Source organism: Stegodyphus dumicola, chromosome 1 (assembly GCF_044657685.1).
Source record: "Stegodyphus dumicola isolate Sdum_Otavi_A_Nest chromosome 1, ASM4465768v1".
NCBI classification, from domain to species: Eukaryota; Metazoa; Arthropoda; class Arachnida; order Araneae; family Eresidae; genus Stegodyphus; species Stegodyphus dumicola.
The window spans coordinates 123,761,611-123,778,112 of NC_140768.1; the positions used below are offsets into that span (position 1 = coordinate 123,761,611).

At 36.8% G+C, this 16,502-nt stretch overlaps 1 protein-coding gene across 4 annotated transcripts; it reads right to left on the reverse strand.

Moving 5' to 3' along the window:
- Positions 1-985: 985 nt before the first annotated feature.
- LOC118192782 (uncharacterized) lies at positions 986-4,782 on the reverse strand. Of its 4 annotated transcripts, none has more exons than XM_085819910.1 (6): positions 3,256-4,782; positions 2,821-3,147; positions 2,084-2,716; positions 1,909-1,994; positions 1,518-1,816; positions 986-1,410 (listed from the first exon to the last, which is right to left on the reverse strand). In XM_085819910.1, exons 4-6 carry the CDS (start codon positions 1,957-1,959, stop codon positions 1,308-1,310), a joined length of 453 nt encoding a protein of 150 aa, XP_085676036.1. In that variant the 5' UTR covers positions 1,960-1,994; positions 2,084-2,716; positions 2,821-3,147; positions 3,256-4,782; the 3' UTR covers positions 986-1,307. The 4 variants fall into 4 exon arrangements, with proteins under 4 accessions (XP_085676036.1, XP_085676032.1, XP_085676027.1 ...); XM_085819906.1 differs by having other exon boundaries at positions 2,084-2,328; positions 2,419-2,716; positions 2,821-4,782; XM_085819901.1 differs by having other exon boundaries at positions 2,821-4,782.
- Positions 4,783-16,502: the final 11,720 nt, after the last annotated feature.

A 16,502-nucleotide genomic window follows, 5' to 3' on the forward strand; every position in this document is an offset into this window, starting at 1 on the left:
CTTTTCTTAAAAAGTGGTACTTTTTCGTCCGCTAATTCCCTCAAAGTTCTTTTAAAAAGGGCGAGTCGATATTTGACGCGTTTGGTGATGGGTACGTTTCCTATTAGAAGAACTTTGAGTAAATTAGCGGACAAAAAAGTACTTCTTTTTAAGAAAAGACGTCTTTTGGTAAAACAAATGACGGTTTTCTATCTTTCCTGATTCCTGCAGCAGTCAGTGTCTTATCCTCTCTTCTCCATAGAACACAGTAAGAAATTCGCTCTGGTACCCTTGGATCGTATGCAGCAGTTTGAAGATGAACATTTGAGTGATTTAGATGCCTAAATTCAAAACATCTTAAAAAAGAAAATGGACGATGAAGAAAAATCCAATTTGTACATACAAGTTCTGCAAAAGTATGTTACGTTTCCTCATGTGAATGCATCTGATAAACAACCGCCTGAACAATTTTCTGAGACAGATGTAGAAAAGGAAATTATGCAGACTGTTCCTGTGAAACAGAAAAGAACGGCACAGAAAATAATGGATTTCTTAAAATAACATCAGATTTCCTGGATACACAATAAAGAACTGATTCTGGATGGTCATGTGTTTTCTGGGTCCAACATTGTTCAACTGATAAACTTTCTGTTGAGAAATAGAACTGAAAGAGCTACTGCCTTTGAACAGTTTAAAAATGTACTCAACGTGAATAATTTTCCTCAAGACTTCGTAAAAAATAAATATTTAATGAATGTAAAAACTATGTATGCTAGACCCAAAAGAAAATCCTCTTCGAAACTATGGCTAAAATTGTAATGAGATGTTCATAATAAAAGTTAATTTCTGATTATTTGTGTTATGATTTTCTTTGATAAAGTTAATATATAAAATCATTTTTGCTGATTAAACTAATATATACATAATCATAGCCATTATTTTCTAAAAAAAATATTTAAAAAAACTTACCTTTTATGAAATCCTTTTCAAAAAAAGAAAAACACCATAATTTTCAAACTTCTGTTTATTTTTTTTTTTTTTTTTCTAAATAAGTTTTTACACGCAAATGCATGATATTGTGCATATGATCTTTTTACATACAAACTTTTTTGTACATACCATACATTTTTACAAAAGTCGTTTCAAAAGCCAAATGGTAAGGTGGTAAAGTCTGATTGAATCACTCTCTTGTCCAACACAACTTTGTACATTTTTGTTTCGGGTTTATTCACAACTTTTCTTCTTTTTGGTTCTCGGCTGATTTTAGAGGGGTTGTGCAGAGCTATGACATCGTTTTATCCAGACTACATACCAGACTTTTGATGGCTTCAAAATTTAAGAGCTGGGAATTTCGGAAGTTCAACGAAAATCCTCTGACTTTGCAACAAGTTTTCCCAGTGGCTGTCTGGTACGCATAGTTTTTCGGACCTCCTGAAAAAAAAATAAAACATGTTGAGAAAAAGACATAACAGAAAAAATATGCATTAAATTTTCTTTTTTTTTTTTTTTTTTTTTTTGGTACATATTAAATAAGGAACTTTTTAAAGGTCCTGAAGGTTTTGATGATATCTCCATCCAATTCGTCTGTAAATTCCCCTAAGAAATTACCCAAGGGAGGATGATTGCGACCATTGGTAGCGTAGATGATGGAGTCTGTGTCGTGATACAAGCCGTCTCGACCCAGCTTCTCCATTTCACTGTACAGCTTGAGGCGAGGCCAAGCTGTCGTAAACGTCGCTAGAAAAATGTTGTTCGAGGCATCCTGTGGCACAAACTCCTTGGCAGACTCCCATTGTATTATAGCCACCTCAGGCGTGGGCAGAAAGACATCTTTGATCTGAAAAGAATAGATGAGTCATGAGTTCACAGCTCAAAATAAATGAAGTTGGTCGAAGTTTATAGATGAATAAAATCGATAAGAAAACTTACTTTTTTGGTAGGATCAGCCATCATCTTATTAAATTCTGACCATATGCACATACGTAAGCTGTCCTTTGTTGACGTTCATACCCCATCTGAAAAAAACAAAATCCAACATAAATCATAACGAATTAAAAAAATAAAAATGTTTACAAAAAATTTGGTATAAAAGAAATCATCTTACCTGCCCCAGAAACTGTTTAGGGCCAACTTGCCAACTTGTCAACGCTCAGGGTTTCTGAAAATCTTTCCTTCGTCTAACTTGACACCCTCTCTTTCTTCATACTGGCGAATATACTTTAATTTGTCTTCAGACGTCACACACTCCGAAGGCCATCCGCTACTTTCCTGTTTGATTTTCAGAAAGAGATCTATGTAGGAACGAAACAGGAAAGTAGACGATTCTTTGAAATGATACACTTCATAAATCTAGAAAATGTAATAAATTTCAGTTATGACAAAAGATTTGAAATAAATTTGGGTTATGACAAACAATTTAAATAATCTTTAAATACTTACATGTGTGACGCGGTAACCTTTCTTTATCGCCAGCTTGACTTCTTCCGAATACCCACGTTCCGACAAGAGCTCTTTCGTCGTCTGTGTGGCTACAGGAAGACTGACACTGTAGAAGGGCGCAAGTCCGACACAGGGGGAACATCAGTTTCTTTCGGCACCGGTATGGAAGAACTGGAAGATATAGGTACCGAGGAGGAATGACACGGTATTGAATGATGCCAAAGTAGTGTTCTATATCCCCGAAGCTTTCCGTGATGATTTCCGTATGTCCCAAGGGGTAGATGCAATATTTTTTCACCTGTGAAATAAAACAAAAAGTCAGAAAAACACATCACAAAAAAAATAAAAGTCAGAAAACACATCATCCATGAAAAGTTTTTATAGTAATAAAAAAGTACGAACCCATGGATAGAAGGATGTGAAATCCACATATTTAGCATCTCCCTCAGGGAACAATTTGAGGGCATTGGTCCGTCCTCCGAAAAATGACTCGCGGGGATTAAGCCGGTCCCTCAAATGGTGTTGATCCAGGAAAGCTTGGAGATTTGGATTTTCTTCCTTCTGTCATTGAAACTCGTGCTCCCACATTTCTATGACGTGGAAATCCTGGGCTCGAAGTTTTCGTGTGGTGTCTTCTGTCTTTTCTCTTAACGATGCCATGGAAACTCCTTTTAAGGGGTGGATGACATCACCGTCATAGCACGAACTACATCCATGGAAGAAACAGCCCTAAAATCATACAAATACATTAATAGTGTTCAATATGTAAATTAAACATTAAAAGTGTAAAATCATTCAAAAGAATCATATAGAAAAAGCATGGTTATATTTTCTTACCTGAAACTGATACACGGTTTGAGTTGCTTGACAGAAACCGTCTACCGAGATTCCGGCGATTCTGTGCTCTCCGGAACCGTTCAACGCATGTTGAATGGCAATGCCTTCCTAAGCGGCAACAAAGTCCAACCACCGGATCGAATCAGGGCTGTAATTCGTGGAGTTCCCATATCCGTGTGTGGGTACCATGGCAATCGTGTTGGTCTGAATGTGGCCACTCCGATACGTAGTCATACACGCTGACGCAATGGTCACGTATCTTATAAGAACATAACTGTAAACATTATCATTACTGTATAAAAGAAATTAAAAAATAACTCACTGTATTAATTCTATGTGTATTATAGACTTTATAAACACTACTATATTATAAGTTACTATACTACTATATATATAAGTATTATACTACTAAATATATAAGTTCTCCTTCACAAAATGGGACTATAATTCAAATTTAAAATAATACGTTACAATGTGGATATTCTTCTCTGTAGTTAAAATATAATTCAATCTTCTGTACCTTGTTAAGAGAGTGAGGCTGTGATAAGTTCAAATATAGTAGTGTTTATAAAGTTTTGCGGTAAATGGTTGAATCATATTAAGAATCCGAGTGACGTTTTCATATGAAGGAAAAATCAAGGTTCAGTGTATGTTTGGTGATTTAAGTATGATGTGTGCAAGAAAATACAAGATATTTTTGTAAAATATTTCAAAGAGTTAGCAAAATTTGTGTCAGTAGTATAAATGAATGTTACTGAATAAAAGGGAGTGTTCTGAATATATATGTATAAATGTCTGTAGAGCAAAATAAGAAGAAATGAAGTACTATTGGTACGTATCTAAACTTAATTGGGTAGAACTGCTCCATGCATTGGTTTGAGTGGGCTTCATACCATAAAAATTTATTGCTCCTTATAAGATTTCTTTAAAGTCAGTAGGTCTTACAATAAAGAAACATGTGTAAGTCTGTATTTATTATGGGAAAAAGAAATCAGAAATACAGCATGAATATGTTTTATAAGTTAAATATAAGGGTAAATGTGTAAATGGAAAGTGTAAAAATTGCATTTGTCAGACATAGTTTGGTCAATCCTCTGAATAAAAGTAAGACGTGTAAAAAGGGAATCAACAAAGTTTTGTATAGTTGGCCAAAAAGTTAATACAGTCATTAATAGTTAGTACAATACATTAGAAGGAAAAGTTCTGAGTATCTCCAACTTAGTAGTAATAAAGCAAGAAATGTAGTATTCCAGTTAAACTATATAGAATCAGCATTGTGTATACTGGTTTAAAGTTACAGAAAATATTATCTAGTGAAGTTATATGCATGTAAATTCCAGCTTAATATTTCAAAGACAGAGAAATGTAGGTAAGTTTACTTTTGGAGAAATGGAAATGTAAGCTCATATTGTATTTAAAACAAGGGAAAAAAGTTAAGGGTAAAATAAAAATGTAATAAAAAAATTTAAAGTAAAGGAAAAACAAATGAAATTTACTTTTGGAAGTAAAATGCATAAGGGAAAAAACAAAAAACTGCATTTGTGTAAACAAAAAACTCAAAAAAATTAAAATTATGAAACTAGATATTACTTTTGTAAAAAAATAAAGTTAAAAGTGTAATAACACCTTTTTTCAAAATAAAAAGCGGAAAGGAAAAATTAAATTTGTAAAATTAAATATTACTCTTGTAAAACCAAAAAAAGTTTAAACAAAAAATTAAAGTAAAAATACGAAAGGAATCAATTTTGGAAAAAAAAAACTTTTGCAAAATAAAAAAGTGAAAAGGAAAAATTCAATTTGTAAAAATAAATATTACTTTTGTAAAACCAAAAAAAAAGTTTAAACAAAAGATTAAAATAAAGTAAAAATACGAAAAGAAATAAATTTTGGAAAAAAACTTTTGCAAAATAAAAAAGCGAAAAGGAAAAATTCAATTCGTAAAAATAAATATTACTTTTGCAAAACCAAAAAGAAAGTTAAATATAAAAAATAGTAAAAATAAGAAAAGGAATAAATTTGAAAAAAACAAAAAAAAATTTGCAAAGTAAAATAGTAAAAAGAAAATGTAAATTCACTTTTGTAGAAATAAACGTCAATTTGAGAAATTTAAAAATAAAATTTATTTTGGGGAAAGGGAAACATAGAAAAATTAATAAATTAACTATTAGTAAGAATGAGATGAAAAAATGAAAACAATTAAAAATATCCCAATAAAATTTTAAAATTAAGCTGTGGGAAAATCTTACATTTAAAACAGCGATGAATAAAGTAATGATTAAGAAGCGAAAAGAAATCCTAGCCGTCGTGCAAAAACAAATGTGTGACGCGATTTTCATGTCAAAGCGCATGCGTAACTTTCAGCCTTATGACATCAATGGTGCAAATAAGTCAAAGGGACAAAGAGATCAAAGGGATCAAAGGTTCAAAGGGATCAAATAACAAGTCTGATAAGACGACCGGAGTTCGAATCTCAGCCGTGGAGTTATTTTTTAAATTCATTAAAAATGGATTAAAATATAAAATATATTATATTAAAATATAATGGAATCAGTTAAACTAATTAAAAATAATGACGGATTAAATAATTAAAAAGAATGATTCATAATTAAATAATGAAACATAATTAAAAAATAATGAATAAAAAAGATTAAATAACTAAAATAAATAATTGGTAAATAAGGAAAATAATAAAGTTGACGTCACATGGTTTAAGCGACTGTTGAAACAAGCGTAAAAAATATCGTCGTTGCTAGAAAAAATAAAACTTTGAAAAAATAAAATCGTTGCCACAGAATCAAAACGAAACTTTGATGACGTCATTCCATCCATCTACGTCACTTCCGGTTGTCATGTGGTCCAAGATGGCGGCGGCGGCACATCATAGACACACCCCTGTTACGTTATCCATTGTTCTCTTACGTCATATATTGTTCTATTACGTCATGGCGGCATCCTTTGGCCGCACGAGGACCGTGGGTTACTACTCCTACTAACTGTAACGTTAATTTCCAACGATCTAAAGGGAAACTTGCCTTCATCCTAATATCTTTATTTCTAGAATTAACTTAAAATTTAGAGTTCCATCTAATTAAGATTGTACATTTTTTTAATATGAAATTATTATTAGCCTGTATGTCAAATTCCTTGCTTAAGGACAAAGAAAAGTGTGTATTGTTTTTTGTATTATTTACTAAGGGGTCATACCTCCCTTAAAAGGCTAAAACGTCGAGTAAATTGGACCATTTCAAACTACTGTATCTCATAATATATAAACAGGAAACAAATAAATTTTTTACAGAAGACACTTAAAATACTACTCTATCTGAAAATGTGACTAAGCTTATAAAATACAAAAAAAATTATTTAATAATGCTAAAAACTATATGGCACTTTATGTAATCTAAAAATGTAATATCAGCTTGCGCGCAAGATTACTCTTAAATTATATGCTTTTTCAAAATATTTTCACCTGTAATATATTTATTATAGTCTTATTATAATTTTGAACCTTTAAAATTTTAAATATATATAAATTTTTTATTCTTTAAAAACAGTGGTTTTATGTTACTGAAAATAGCATACTTTTTATTACTTTGAGAACCCAGAAAAATAACAAAATATAAATGGAAATTGCAAATTTTAGGTTCAGGTTGTAGCAAATTACATATTGTATCTGTGATACAACTTTCATTAGAATATATTGAATCTTTCAATTGTTATGATGGGCGCAATAATGAAAAATCATGTTTTGAGAAAAATGACTTTAAAGTTTTTTTCACCACATATTACCTAATAACCATTATTATTGCACCTTAATTTTATATAAAATGAAAAACTTATCACCTGATATTGTTTTCTTTACTTATTTTGTATTTGATAGAAATTTCAACTGTTTACACAACATTCACACTAACACGACAATTCATGTCGTGATGTGGAATTACACCGAATAGCAAAAATGCACAAAATATATCAATACAGATTCATCATATAATAAGTATACACACACTATTAGCAATAAAATGCTCCTGAAAGGTATGTTACTCCTTCAGCTTTATGAGTCTTTTTAATTTCATGCAGTTTTGCATGACGCTTGGCGCGACGAGCATCAATCGTACGAGCTATTACTCGTTTCTTCGAAGAAGTTACACGTTTATAGTCACTCCTGAATTGTGCAGTAATGCAATTAATTCCAGGGTATATATTCAGGTATCTAAGAGTAGATAATCTACCCTTTCTACCATCACTGAAAAGAGTAACTGCTTCATGAACTGCTATTTCTGAGATGATTCTGCCACTACCAGATGTCTTTGGACATATTTGCCAAATCAAGGAGTTCAGTGACTCATTTGGATTTTGAGTATGAGCTCCAAGACAGCATTTTAGGAGGTCTGGATGCGACAGTGAGTTGAAAACTGGTTTGATCACATCCATGACTGTCACTGGTAAGGTTTCTTTATATCGAAAATCATTCACAACCCCTTTCGCCGAAGCAATTTGGTACTTGCACCATGAGAACTCACCAGTTGGACAAAAATTATGTAATGGGTCACTGTCTGTAGATCTAGATTGAAAATACAAAGCCCAGATAGCATTTCGCATATCTTTCAATGAATCTGCATGTTGGCGAATTGCATTTCCATAATACAATGACAGTCGACTGATTGCACTATCTGTAAGTCTACCTTTTCCAGATAGACTTTTGCCATCTGAAAGCTTTCGTCCCTTATAATCAGCTTTCGGTTTACGTAAGTGAGTGCCCATCCTCTTCTGGATGTGCCCTACACACTCTAATTTTGACACAGTCACACCTTCATATGGTTTTCTTTCTGTTATGGAAAGAAATGTTTTTGAATCACCATCACCAATATAATTGATGTATCTCACACCCCTCTCACTTTGAGACCTCTGAAAAATTTTAACCATTCTGTCAGCTTCCATTTTGGCAGATGAACCGAAATGATTTCTCCTGCAAGTGCGAGAATGGGTTTTCTGCCACTCATCAAAGGCTTACCAGATCGAGGACCCTTCCACAATTCGCATTCTTTACATGGCTACGGATAAAACCTCAACGTCGATAAACTTTTCCACTCTCAGCACCAATAACCGTACATACACCAATCTGAGATGTATGGCCTCTTGTTTTCCAGGTGCCATCACCACTTACACTTATGTCTGTAGAATTACTGAGTGATACTTCTTCTGCTGCTGCATTTTTCATGCTTTCAATTGCAGTCATTTTTGTTGCATTATTGATTAATTTACAGATTCTGTCATAACTTTTTTGCATCACAGGAGGATCTAAATCCATTATTCCACAAAATGTTTTCAATGGTTCAAGACCTTGACCAATACAACGCATTGCATAAATAATACGACGATTAATTTCTGCAAGGTTCCTTTTCTCCCCAACAAGTTTAGTATTGCTTGTCATCACAACATTTTTGCATCCTTGACATGTCAAGATCATTCTGGAACACAGACCTGCAGATCCTTTCGCAGTAAATTTTAATTTACCATGGCATACCTTACACACAGTGTTTTCTTCCAAAAAAGAACACAGAATATTTTTATCGACAATCATGTTGCCATCAAATCGATTGCTTTCACTTGAAACATCAATGTCTGTTACATTTAACTTTTTACAAGAAGCACTTGTATTTAGTTCATCTGAATTTCCAGGGAAACTATGTGCAGCTGTAGTTTCACAAATAACAGCTTGGTTTGGGGAAGAAATAGAAAATCCATTATTTATTTCATTTGAAACTGTCGATTTACCAGTTCTGGTGAACTGGTTTCCATGAAATCGGCGCTTTTTTGAACGTTTTCCAGAAGCATGTTTATAAGCATTATCAGCCATTTTACGGAGCAGTGCACAGTAAGATAATAAATTGCTTTAAAAACTTACAATTATATTTAAATTCACCCACAAACTGTTCTAAAATCACAACTGAATGATCATAAGTGACGGAAATAACGAGTGATACGAAACACTACTAAAATATAATGAAATGAAAGGAAAAAAGAGCAATAAAAATATAACGCAAGAATTGTTAAGAATGTAAACAAACTACCGAAGAGTTGAGAAATAACATTGCTACTCCATAAATAGATCATTAAAAAATAAATCATTAGGCTTGCCACATAACACTTCGAATAGAAACTGCTGACGCTTTTCGCTTGGACCTTTAAACCTTGTTTACATTAGTTCAGCTGATACATTTTCCTTCATAACTCATGAAATTTTACGAATTTTTGCTTGGGGTTTTTTTAAACTGTGCAGAAAGAATCAGGCTATAACATAAATTTTTTTCGAAAAATCAAAAATTTTGATGGTTTAAGGGAAGTATGACCCCTTAATAGTTTTTATCTGGAAAAGTAAATAAGTATGTTTCATGATAAAATTTTGATGTCAAAAAAATTAAGGTATAATCAGTAAATTAAGGGAAATTCTTTTTGACATGAGAATACTTAATAAACTCAGAATTAAGTTGAAATTTTGTTATGTTCTTGCTTATGAAATACTGTTGCTTTATTATTCGATCCTCTCACAGCACGGTCCCGGATGTATGGTAAACACAACGCATGTATTGATATTCTTCCATCTCTTTACGATCACAAAATTGTTTGACCTGTTAATAACTGCTTGGTTAACTTTTAATTGGTTAACATTTAATTAGTAAATGGTAGTTTTGTTACGGTTTCACCTGTCTGTTTCTGCATTAGTTTCCTCCCTGAAAAAACAGAACATTGGTGCCGTGACCAGGATCAGTGAAGGTTCGGATCAGTAACTGATTTTGAATTTATTTATTTTGTATAACTTATTGTTTTAAGAAGGTGTTAAATTCTATGTACTAGGATTAATTAAGGTTTTGATTTGAATTATGTTTGCTTACTGGCTATTACAGGGTGTTCATTCTCTCATTTAATTTAAGAATTGGATTTAAGGTTAGGTAAATTGTTTTTGTATAAAATTAACTAAAAAGATAGTGTTTTAGTAAGTGCGATTCGATGATTTCATGCTGTGCATGTTAGGTTGTTTACCAGTACAAAAGTGTTATGTTTTTGAGAAGGTTTGTGAATTTCAAATTTTGAGATTTTAGAAATACTCAGTATGTTCTTTAGGTGTAATGATCGATACTTATGTTTTCTGTAAAAGTACAGGAGTTGTCAATGAATAGAGGTTTTTTTTTAAGTTTTGCGCGTAACTGGCCACTGATTTAGGTTAGCTTGACAATTTGAAAACTTGTTTGAATGATTCAAAACTATTAGAGTGCGATATGTCTACGAAAACGGCCGTTCTGGTAGGCAGCCTGACCCGTCAGTAGAGATGTTGGAAGAGACAGCCCCGGGCGTAAAGGGTACTTCAGTTTTTGGCTTGGACCCACTGGAGTCAGTTCCTATTTTCACAGGGGGAGAAAATAGCATTAGCCTAGCTGATTTTTTAGATAGACTTGACCTGATAGCATCACATGTAGGATGGACGGAGTCAGATAAAGTTACGGTAATTTGGGTTAAGATTGGGGGCGAAGCTTCGGAATTTGTTAGGAATAATCCGCGTTTGAGAAGCGAAGCTAGCTTTTCCTACCTTTCTTTCTTTCCACCGACAGCGAGGCAGCCGGTCCACTGAGTAGTTAGGATATCGGCCAGGTAGCCCCGCTGAGAGAAATAACTTGAACAAAATAACACACTTATAAATACATATTGTGCTCAAGACGACTGCTGGGGCAGCGCAAACAAATGCTGGACGAAGACGATAGTGCGTGATGGAAGAAGGGTGCATTGCTGGTGAGAAGAACAATTTCAGTTACATATTTACCGAGTTATGGATAGGTGGTTACAAATACTAAGAGTAATAAGAAGTAAAATACTAGAAAGTGAAATAATACATAAAATAAAAAAAGGCAAAACAGTGGAAACAATACATAAAATAAGGCAAAATACATAATTCAAGGTTCAAGGAGATAAATATATACGGGGAATAAGAAAAGCCGAATAAGCTAACTTAAGATAAAATTAGTTCACTACAGGTACAGAGCATACAGGGGCTGTGCTGGTGACGAGGATGGTAGCTGAGAATTACTCCAGCCTGTCTGAGATTTTGGGTGCAATGTTTATGCAATCGCATATACATTTCAATGCACTGCGATTTTTTGAAGTAGCTTCGGCCCATGCATGGATGTGGTTTGCTACTGGTTGCCTAAGATGGTATTTGACGATCTGTCTGCAAGCGAACAGATAGTGGTCTGGAAATCCTACCATCCCGCATGAGCAATGCTCGTTTTCGCGTCGTCTGAAGCGATGCAGGTAAGTCATGAAGGGGCCATGTCCTGTTAGACACTGAGTGAAGTGAGACGAGCCAGATTTTAGAAGCCGGCAGACTTTTGGAAAAAATCTGTAAACTCTTCTGCCGGTGGTCTCTGTATCCCACAGATGTTGCCAACGTTTGAGTAATTCTCTCTCGAGCTCAGCTTTTAAGAACGAACCCGGGAGAGGCACGTCAAGTGTGGGGGTCAGTTGCTGCTCTTTTGGCTATTGCATCTGCAATTTCATTACCCAGTATTCCAGTGTGGGCAGGTACCCACTGGAGTTCAGGCCTATAGCATTTAGGTGTTCTTTCTTAGTAAGAGTTTTTGTATGGCCCTGACGAGTGGATTTTTACTACATGTGCCTTGGATTGCCTGGAGGCTAGAGGCTGAGTCTGAATATATACTGGAATAGTTATTTTCCAGTGCGTGGACAAGTGCAGCTTTTAATGCAATCAATTCAGCCTGAAAAACTGAGTTGTGGTGCTTAAGCTTTCTTTCCCAGGTCTTTAAGATCTGGTTCCCAAGTAGAATACAGTATCCGCTACCGATGCCACATTCTCCTTTGGAACCATCGGTGTAGATTGCACTGACGTTGAACCACGTTGGTGACCTGCAATTAATCGAGATGTTGAATTCGGCCGGGTGGCAAGGTGGCTCAGGAATGCTTTGCTCATAGTCAGTATAAACATAAGTCCTGTCCCATAAACTTATAGTCTCTTTGAGTCGGAGCACTCGCACTATTGCACTCTCGCGTTGAGCTAAGAGATGCAGAGGCGGTAGTCCTGAAATCACGTTTAGAGCATTTGTGGGCGAGGTTTTATATCCTCGGGTAATGCTTAGGAGGAACGGTCTTTGTGCTGAGCGTAGCAGATTCTCCATTTTAGTAGTGATCGTTATGCCCCACATGGAGGCCCCATACAGTGCAATACGTTCAACAACTACAGAGTACCACGTCTTAAGCATCCTCGAAGAAACTCCCCATGTTGGTGCTGCTGTTCTGAGCATGGAATGAAACATCCTGTGAAGTCGTGCCTTGACCTCCTTTAAATGTGGCATCCAAGTGAATGTGTCGTCAATTATAACTCCAAGGTACCTCAAGTTTCTGACTATTTTAATATTTTTCCCATGAAGGTTGATGCACGGGGTTCTTCGATGGCGCTTACCTGGGCAAATAAGCATACCTTGGGTTTTTGAGTTGGCAATAATTAACTTATGGTCATTGGCCCATTTGGCCATTTTGTCCATTGCTTGTTGCGCCCTAGTCTCATATGCGTTGCGGCTGTGCTCTTTGGTTACCAGCAAAAAGTCATCGGCATAAGCCAGTATTTCCGTGTGAGGATCTGTGTTAGAGAGTCAGCGCTGTGTCACTACAAGATTCCAGAGCAGTGGACCCAGACAGGATCCTTGAGGACAGCCTCTCTTGATGGAACGTGAGTGCACTCCTGCGTCCGTAGTGGCTTGTAAGTTGCGATCACTTACGTAGCTATAAATAAGGTCAAAGAGAATCTTAGGGCAACCCATGTCCTGTAATCTCTTCAGTACATCGGGCCACCACAACGAATCGAAAGCACCCTGTATGTCCACAGAGATAATGAGACTATGTTGGTTATTTCTTCTGTTATTTGCTATTAATTTTCGTAGGTGCTGCAGCGCGTGATCCACCGCTCTGCCAGGAATGAAGCCGTATTGTTTGTCATTTATGCTTTGTCCAGACAGGATATAGTGTTTAAGTCTTTGAAGGACGACTCTATCTAGTACTCTAGTACTCTAGTACCAAGGCAGGAAGAAGGCAAATAGGCTGGTAAGACGTTGGTACATTAGAGTCTTTTTTCGCTTTAAGGAAGAGCACCACCTCACCAAGTTTCATGCCGGCTGGGAAATATCTGTTGCGCCAACACGCAGTAATGTAGCCATACAGTAACTCGGGATGCGTACTGTTAATGGCTTGCAGAATGCCATTATCTATCCCATCAGGACCTGGGGCTTTATTGGTGTTTAACGCTTTAACAATGTCGCTCATTTCTTTGGCGTTTGGCAGCGGTTCAAAATCTGTTTTCTTGGTATTGTAATATTGCTCAACACTGGCTCTGATATTTCTTTGTGCGGGATTATCTGTGTCTGCGTTATGAGGTCTGAAGATATTGTCCAGAATGTGCACGACTACTTCTGTGCTAGTTGCTGCTCCGTGGCTTATTGTGGCAGTAAGATTAGTAGGTGTAAACATCTTATCATGTGCAATACGGAAGACAGTTCCGAACTTATTCGCAGTGTTGGTACAGTACTCTTTCCAGGATGAAAACTTCGATTTTGCAATCTATCTTTTGTAAGCAGCCCTGTGCTTTCGAAAAATTAGCGAGTGTGTCTCTCTTTCTAAAGGATCCTTGCATGCTTGCATTCTGCGCCTTAGGACACGGACTTTGCTGCGTTCAGCAGTCAGCGTGGTGCTCCACCAAGGAGTGCATTTCGGGGCTGCGTAATGTTTCCTTTTCAAGACTTTTTCGCACACTGAGAGCAGTGTTTGCGTAAGATCTTCATGCATGGCGTCGATGTCTTTACTACTGCTGCAATTGTTACATTGTACGACGAGACTTTCAATATGGATTGAGAGTGTATCTTGAAATTTGTTGAGGTTTATATACTTCGTTTTCCATCTGTTCTTTGTTGTAAATTGGTGCTCCGAATCAATTCTGAACTCAATGTAGCGATGGTCACTGAACGAGGGGGTTTCGCTAACCTTCCAATTGTGAATATTATTAAGTATTCTAGTGGTGGCTAAAGTGATATCAGGCCACCCTTGAGCCCTGGTAGTCCAGTATGTAGGAGGGCTGTCGGTGGGGTTGACAACTGCAAGGTTATGAGAAGTGATGAAGTCAAGGACAGTACAAGCACGCCTGCTTTCCTCTGGCGCACCCCATAGAGGGCTAGCAGCGTTAAAGTCCCCAGCGATTATCTTATTCCTAGTCGGAATCATCATGACTTGTTCCAGCTCTTGGAGTGCAGTGACAATGTCGTGCGAAGGAGGAAAATACACGCTGGTGATTGTAATCTGACCATAAGGCCCTTCCAATTGTACAGTAACTGTGTAATCTCCTTTATGCATTAGCAGGTGCGTGAGTGGACCATTGTAGGCGATGGCTGCTTGATTGCCTACGGAATGGTAAGTTTTGAAGTTGCTGAATCCTGTGATCCTGTTGTTAATGGAATGAAACTCTTGTAGTGCGGCTAGATCTACATTGTTTTCTAGAATAACCTGTGATGCATGGACAGTTGCGGCTTGGCTGCGTTGCAAATTGCCTTGAAGAACTGCAAAACCATGTACTGTTCTTGGATATGCAATAGCCTGCTGTTCATCTACCACTGCGCCGTTATTTTCATTCTGAACAGTTCTGCCTTGTAGGCTTGACATTGTCTTGCGCTAGACGGGTGTGTGGTGTCGAAGCTAGTGCCTTTGGATTTATTGTGAGTTGCGCAATTGACGCAGTGTGGAGTCTGCTTTGCAGTTGTCCTGGCTATGAGCTTGTCCACAGTTTACGCAGGTCAACGCTGCTTTACAAGAATGACTCAAGTGTCCCAGCCGCTGACAATTAAGACACCCTGCAACTTGAAAGTATTTTCTGAAAGCACAAGAGCTGAATCCTATAAGAATTCTTCTAAGGTCCTTAATATCATCGTACAAATTCTGCTGTAGGTTGACGATCCAAGTGAGGCCGATAGTTGTGCGAATAGGGTTTCTTGGATGTATTTGTTCTTCACTTGCTGAGGGCACCAGGCTCGCAAAAGCCTCACGTATGTCGTCTGCTGTTGCGGATGTGGGGGTACCAAAGACGATTATTGTGGACTTCCTGAAAGAGGGCTCTCTGAGCGTGACTGCTGCTGAGAGTGAGGGCTTTTCCTCAATCGCTTTCCTGAGTGTTTCTATATTTTGTCTGTGTCTGCACCTAATTAAAAGTTCGTTACAGCATGTGGGCCGCACTTCTTCAACAGTAATGCCTAGTTCCCTGGCGCTAAGTTCAGTAGTCAGTTGTGATCTGACTTGTTCTGGAGTTCTATCTGTTTCTTTTGCTTTTAATAGGAGGACGTTGTCTGATAACTGTTTGTTAAGTTGCGCAGTTCGTGCTTTTCTCTTTCTCTTTTTGACTTCGGTAAATGGGGTTTCTTCTGTTTCCGTCTGTTCTGGAAGGTCTTCTGGTGTGGCCAGAGCTGTTGAATGACGATTATTATTCACGCTGAGTTGCTGTTGCAGCAGCTTAATTTTTCCTTTTCCTACCTGGTAGGTGCCTTGAAGGACAGGTTTACAAAAGTTCAAAGTCTACATTCCCATATTCGCTTCGTTATACAGGCGTCTCAAAAGCCGCGGGAGTCAGTCAGACAATTCGCTGCGCGTATCGAGGCTTTATCTTATAAAACCGTGCCAGTAGAAAGGATGGGCGATCCGGCAGCAGAGACAGGAATTGCTATTATCTGTTTTTCTAGAAGGATTACACTTGCACCTTAGACGTCTCCTCTTGCCCCATAATCATAAATCACGCAGTTTTGGAAGAAGAGATGTGGATAAAAAACCATACTGAGACAGATTTTCAGTCAGCTGAAGTTAAGGCGGTCCATACTACGGGCACGATAGATTCCAAGGACACCCTTTGCGTTTCAGGTGAAAATGTGGAGCTTGCAGAGTCTATTAGACTGTAACAACAGAATTTAACTCAGTTGACACAGATGATAAATACCTTGCAGAGCCAAATGCAATCTTTGATGGTGCAAAATCCTCGGACGAGATCCTTACAACCTAGATGTTTCCGTTGTAACCGAGTTGGACACATAAGCAGAACTTGTTTTGCAAAGGGGAGGTCTAATAATGAGCAGAGCAGCTCAGATCACAGATTTCGACAAAGAGAGGCAGGAACGGCGAATAGACTTAATTTTCATATGGCACCCGAACAT

Bases quoted from the DNA above. Each gene is read 5' to 3' on its own strand.
- LOC118192782 (XM_085819910.1), bottom strand. From the start codon at position 1,959: ATGTGCATATGGTCAGAATTTAATAAGATGATGGCTGATCCTACCAAA. The intron at 1,817-1,908 runs GTAAGTTTTCTT...TATTCTTTTCAG, and splicing joins TGGCTGATCCTACCAAAAAA to ATCAAAGATGTCTTTCTGCC. The intron at 1,411-1,517 runs GTTCCTTATTTA...TTTTTTTTTCAG, and splicing joins ACCTTCAGGACCTTTAAAAA to GAGGTCCGAAAAACTATGCG.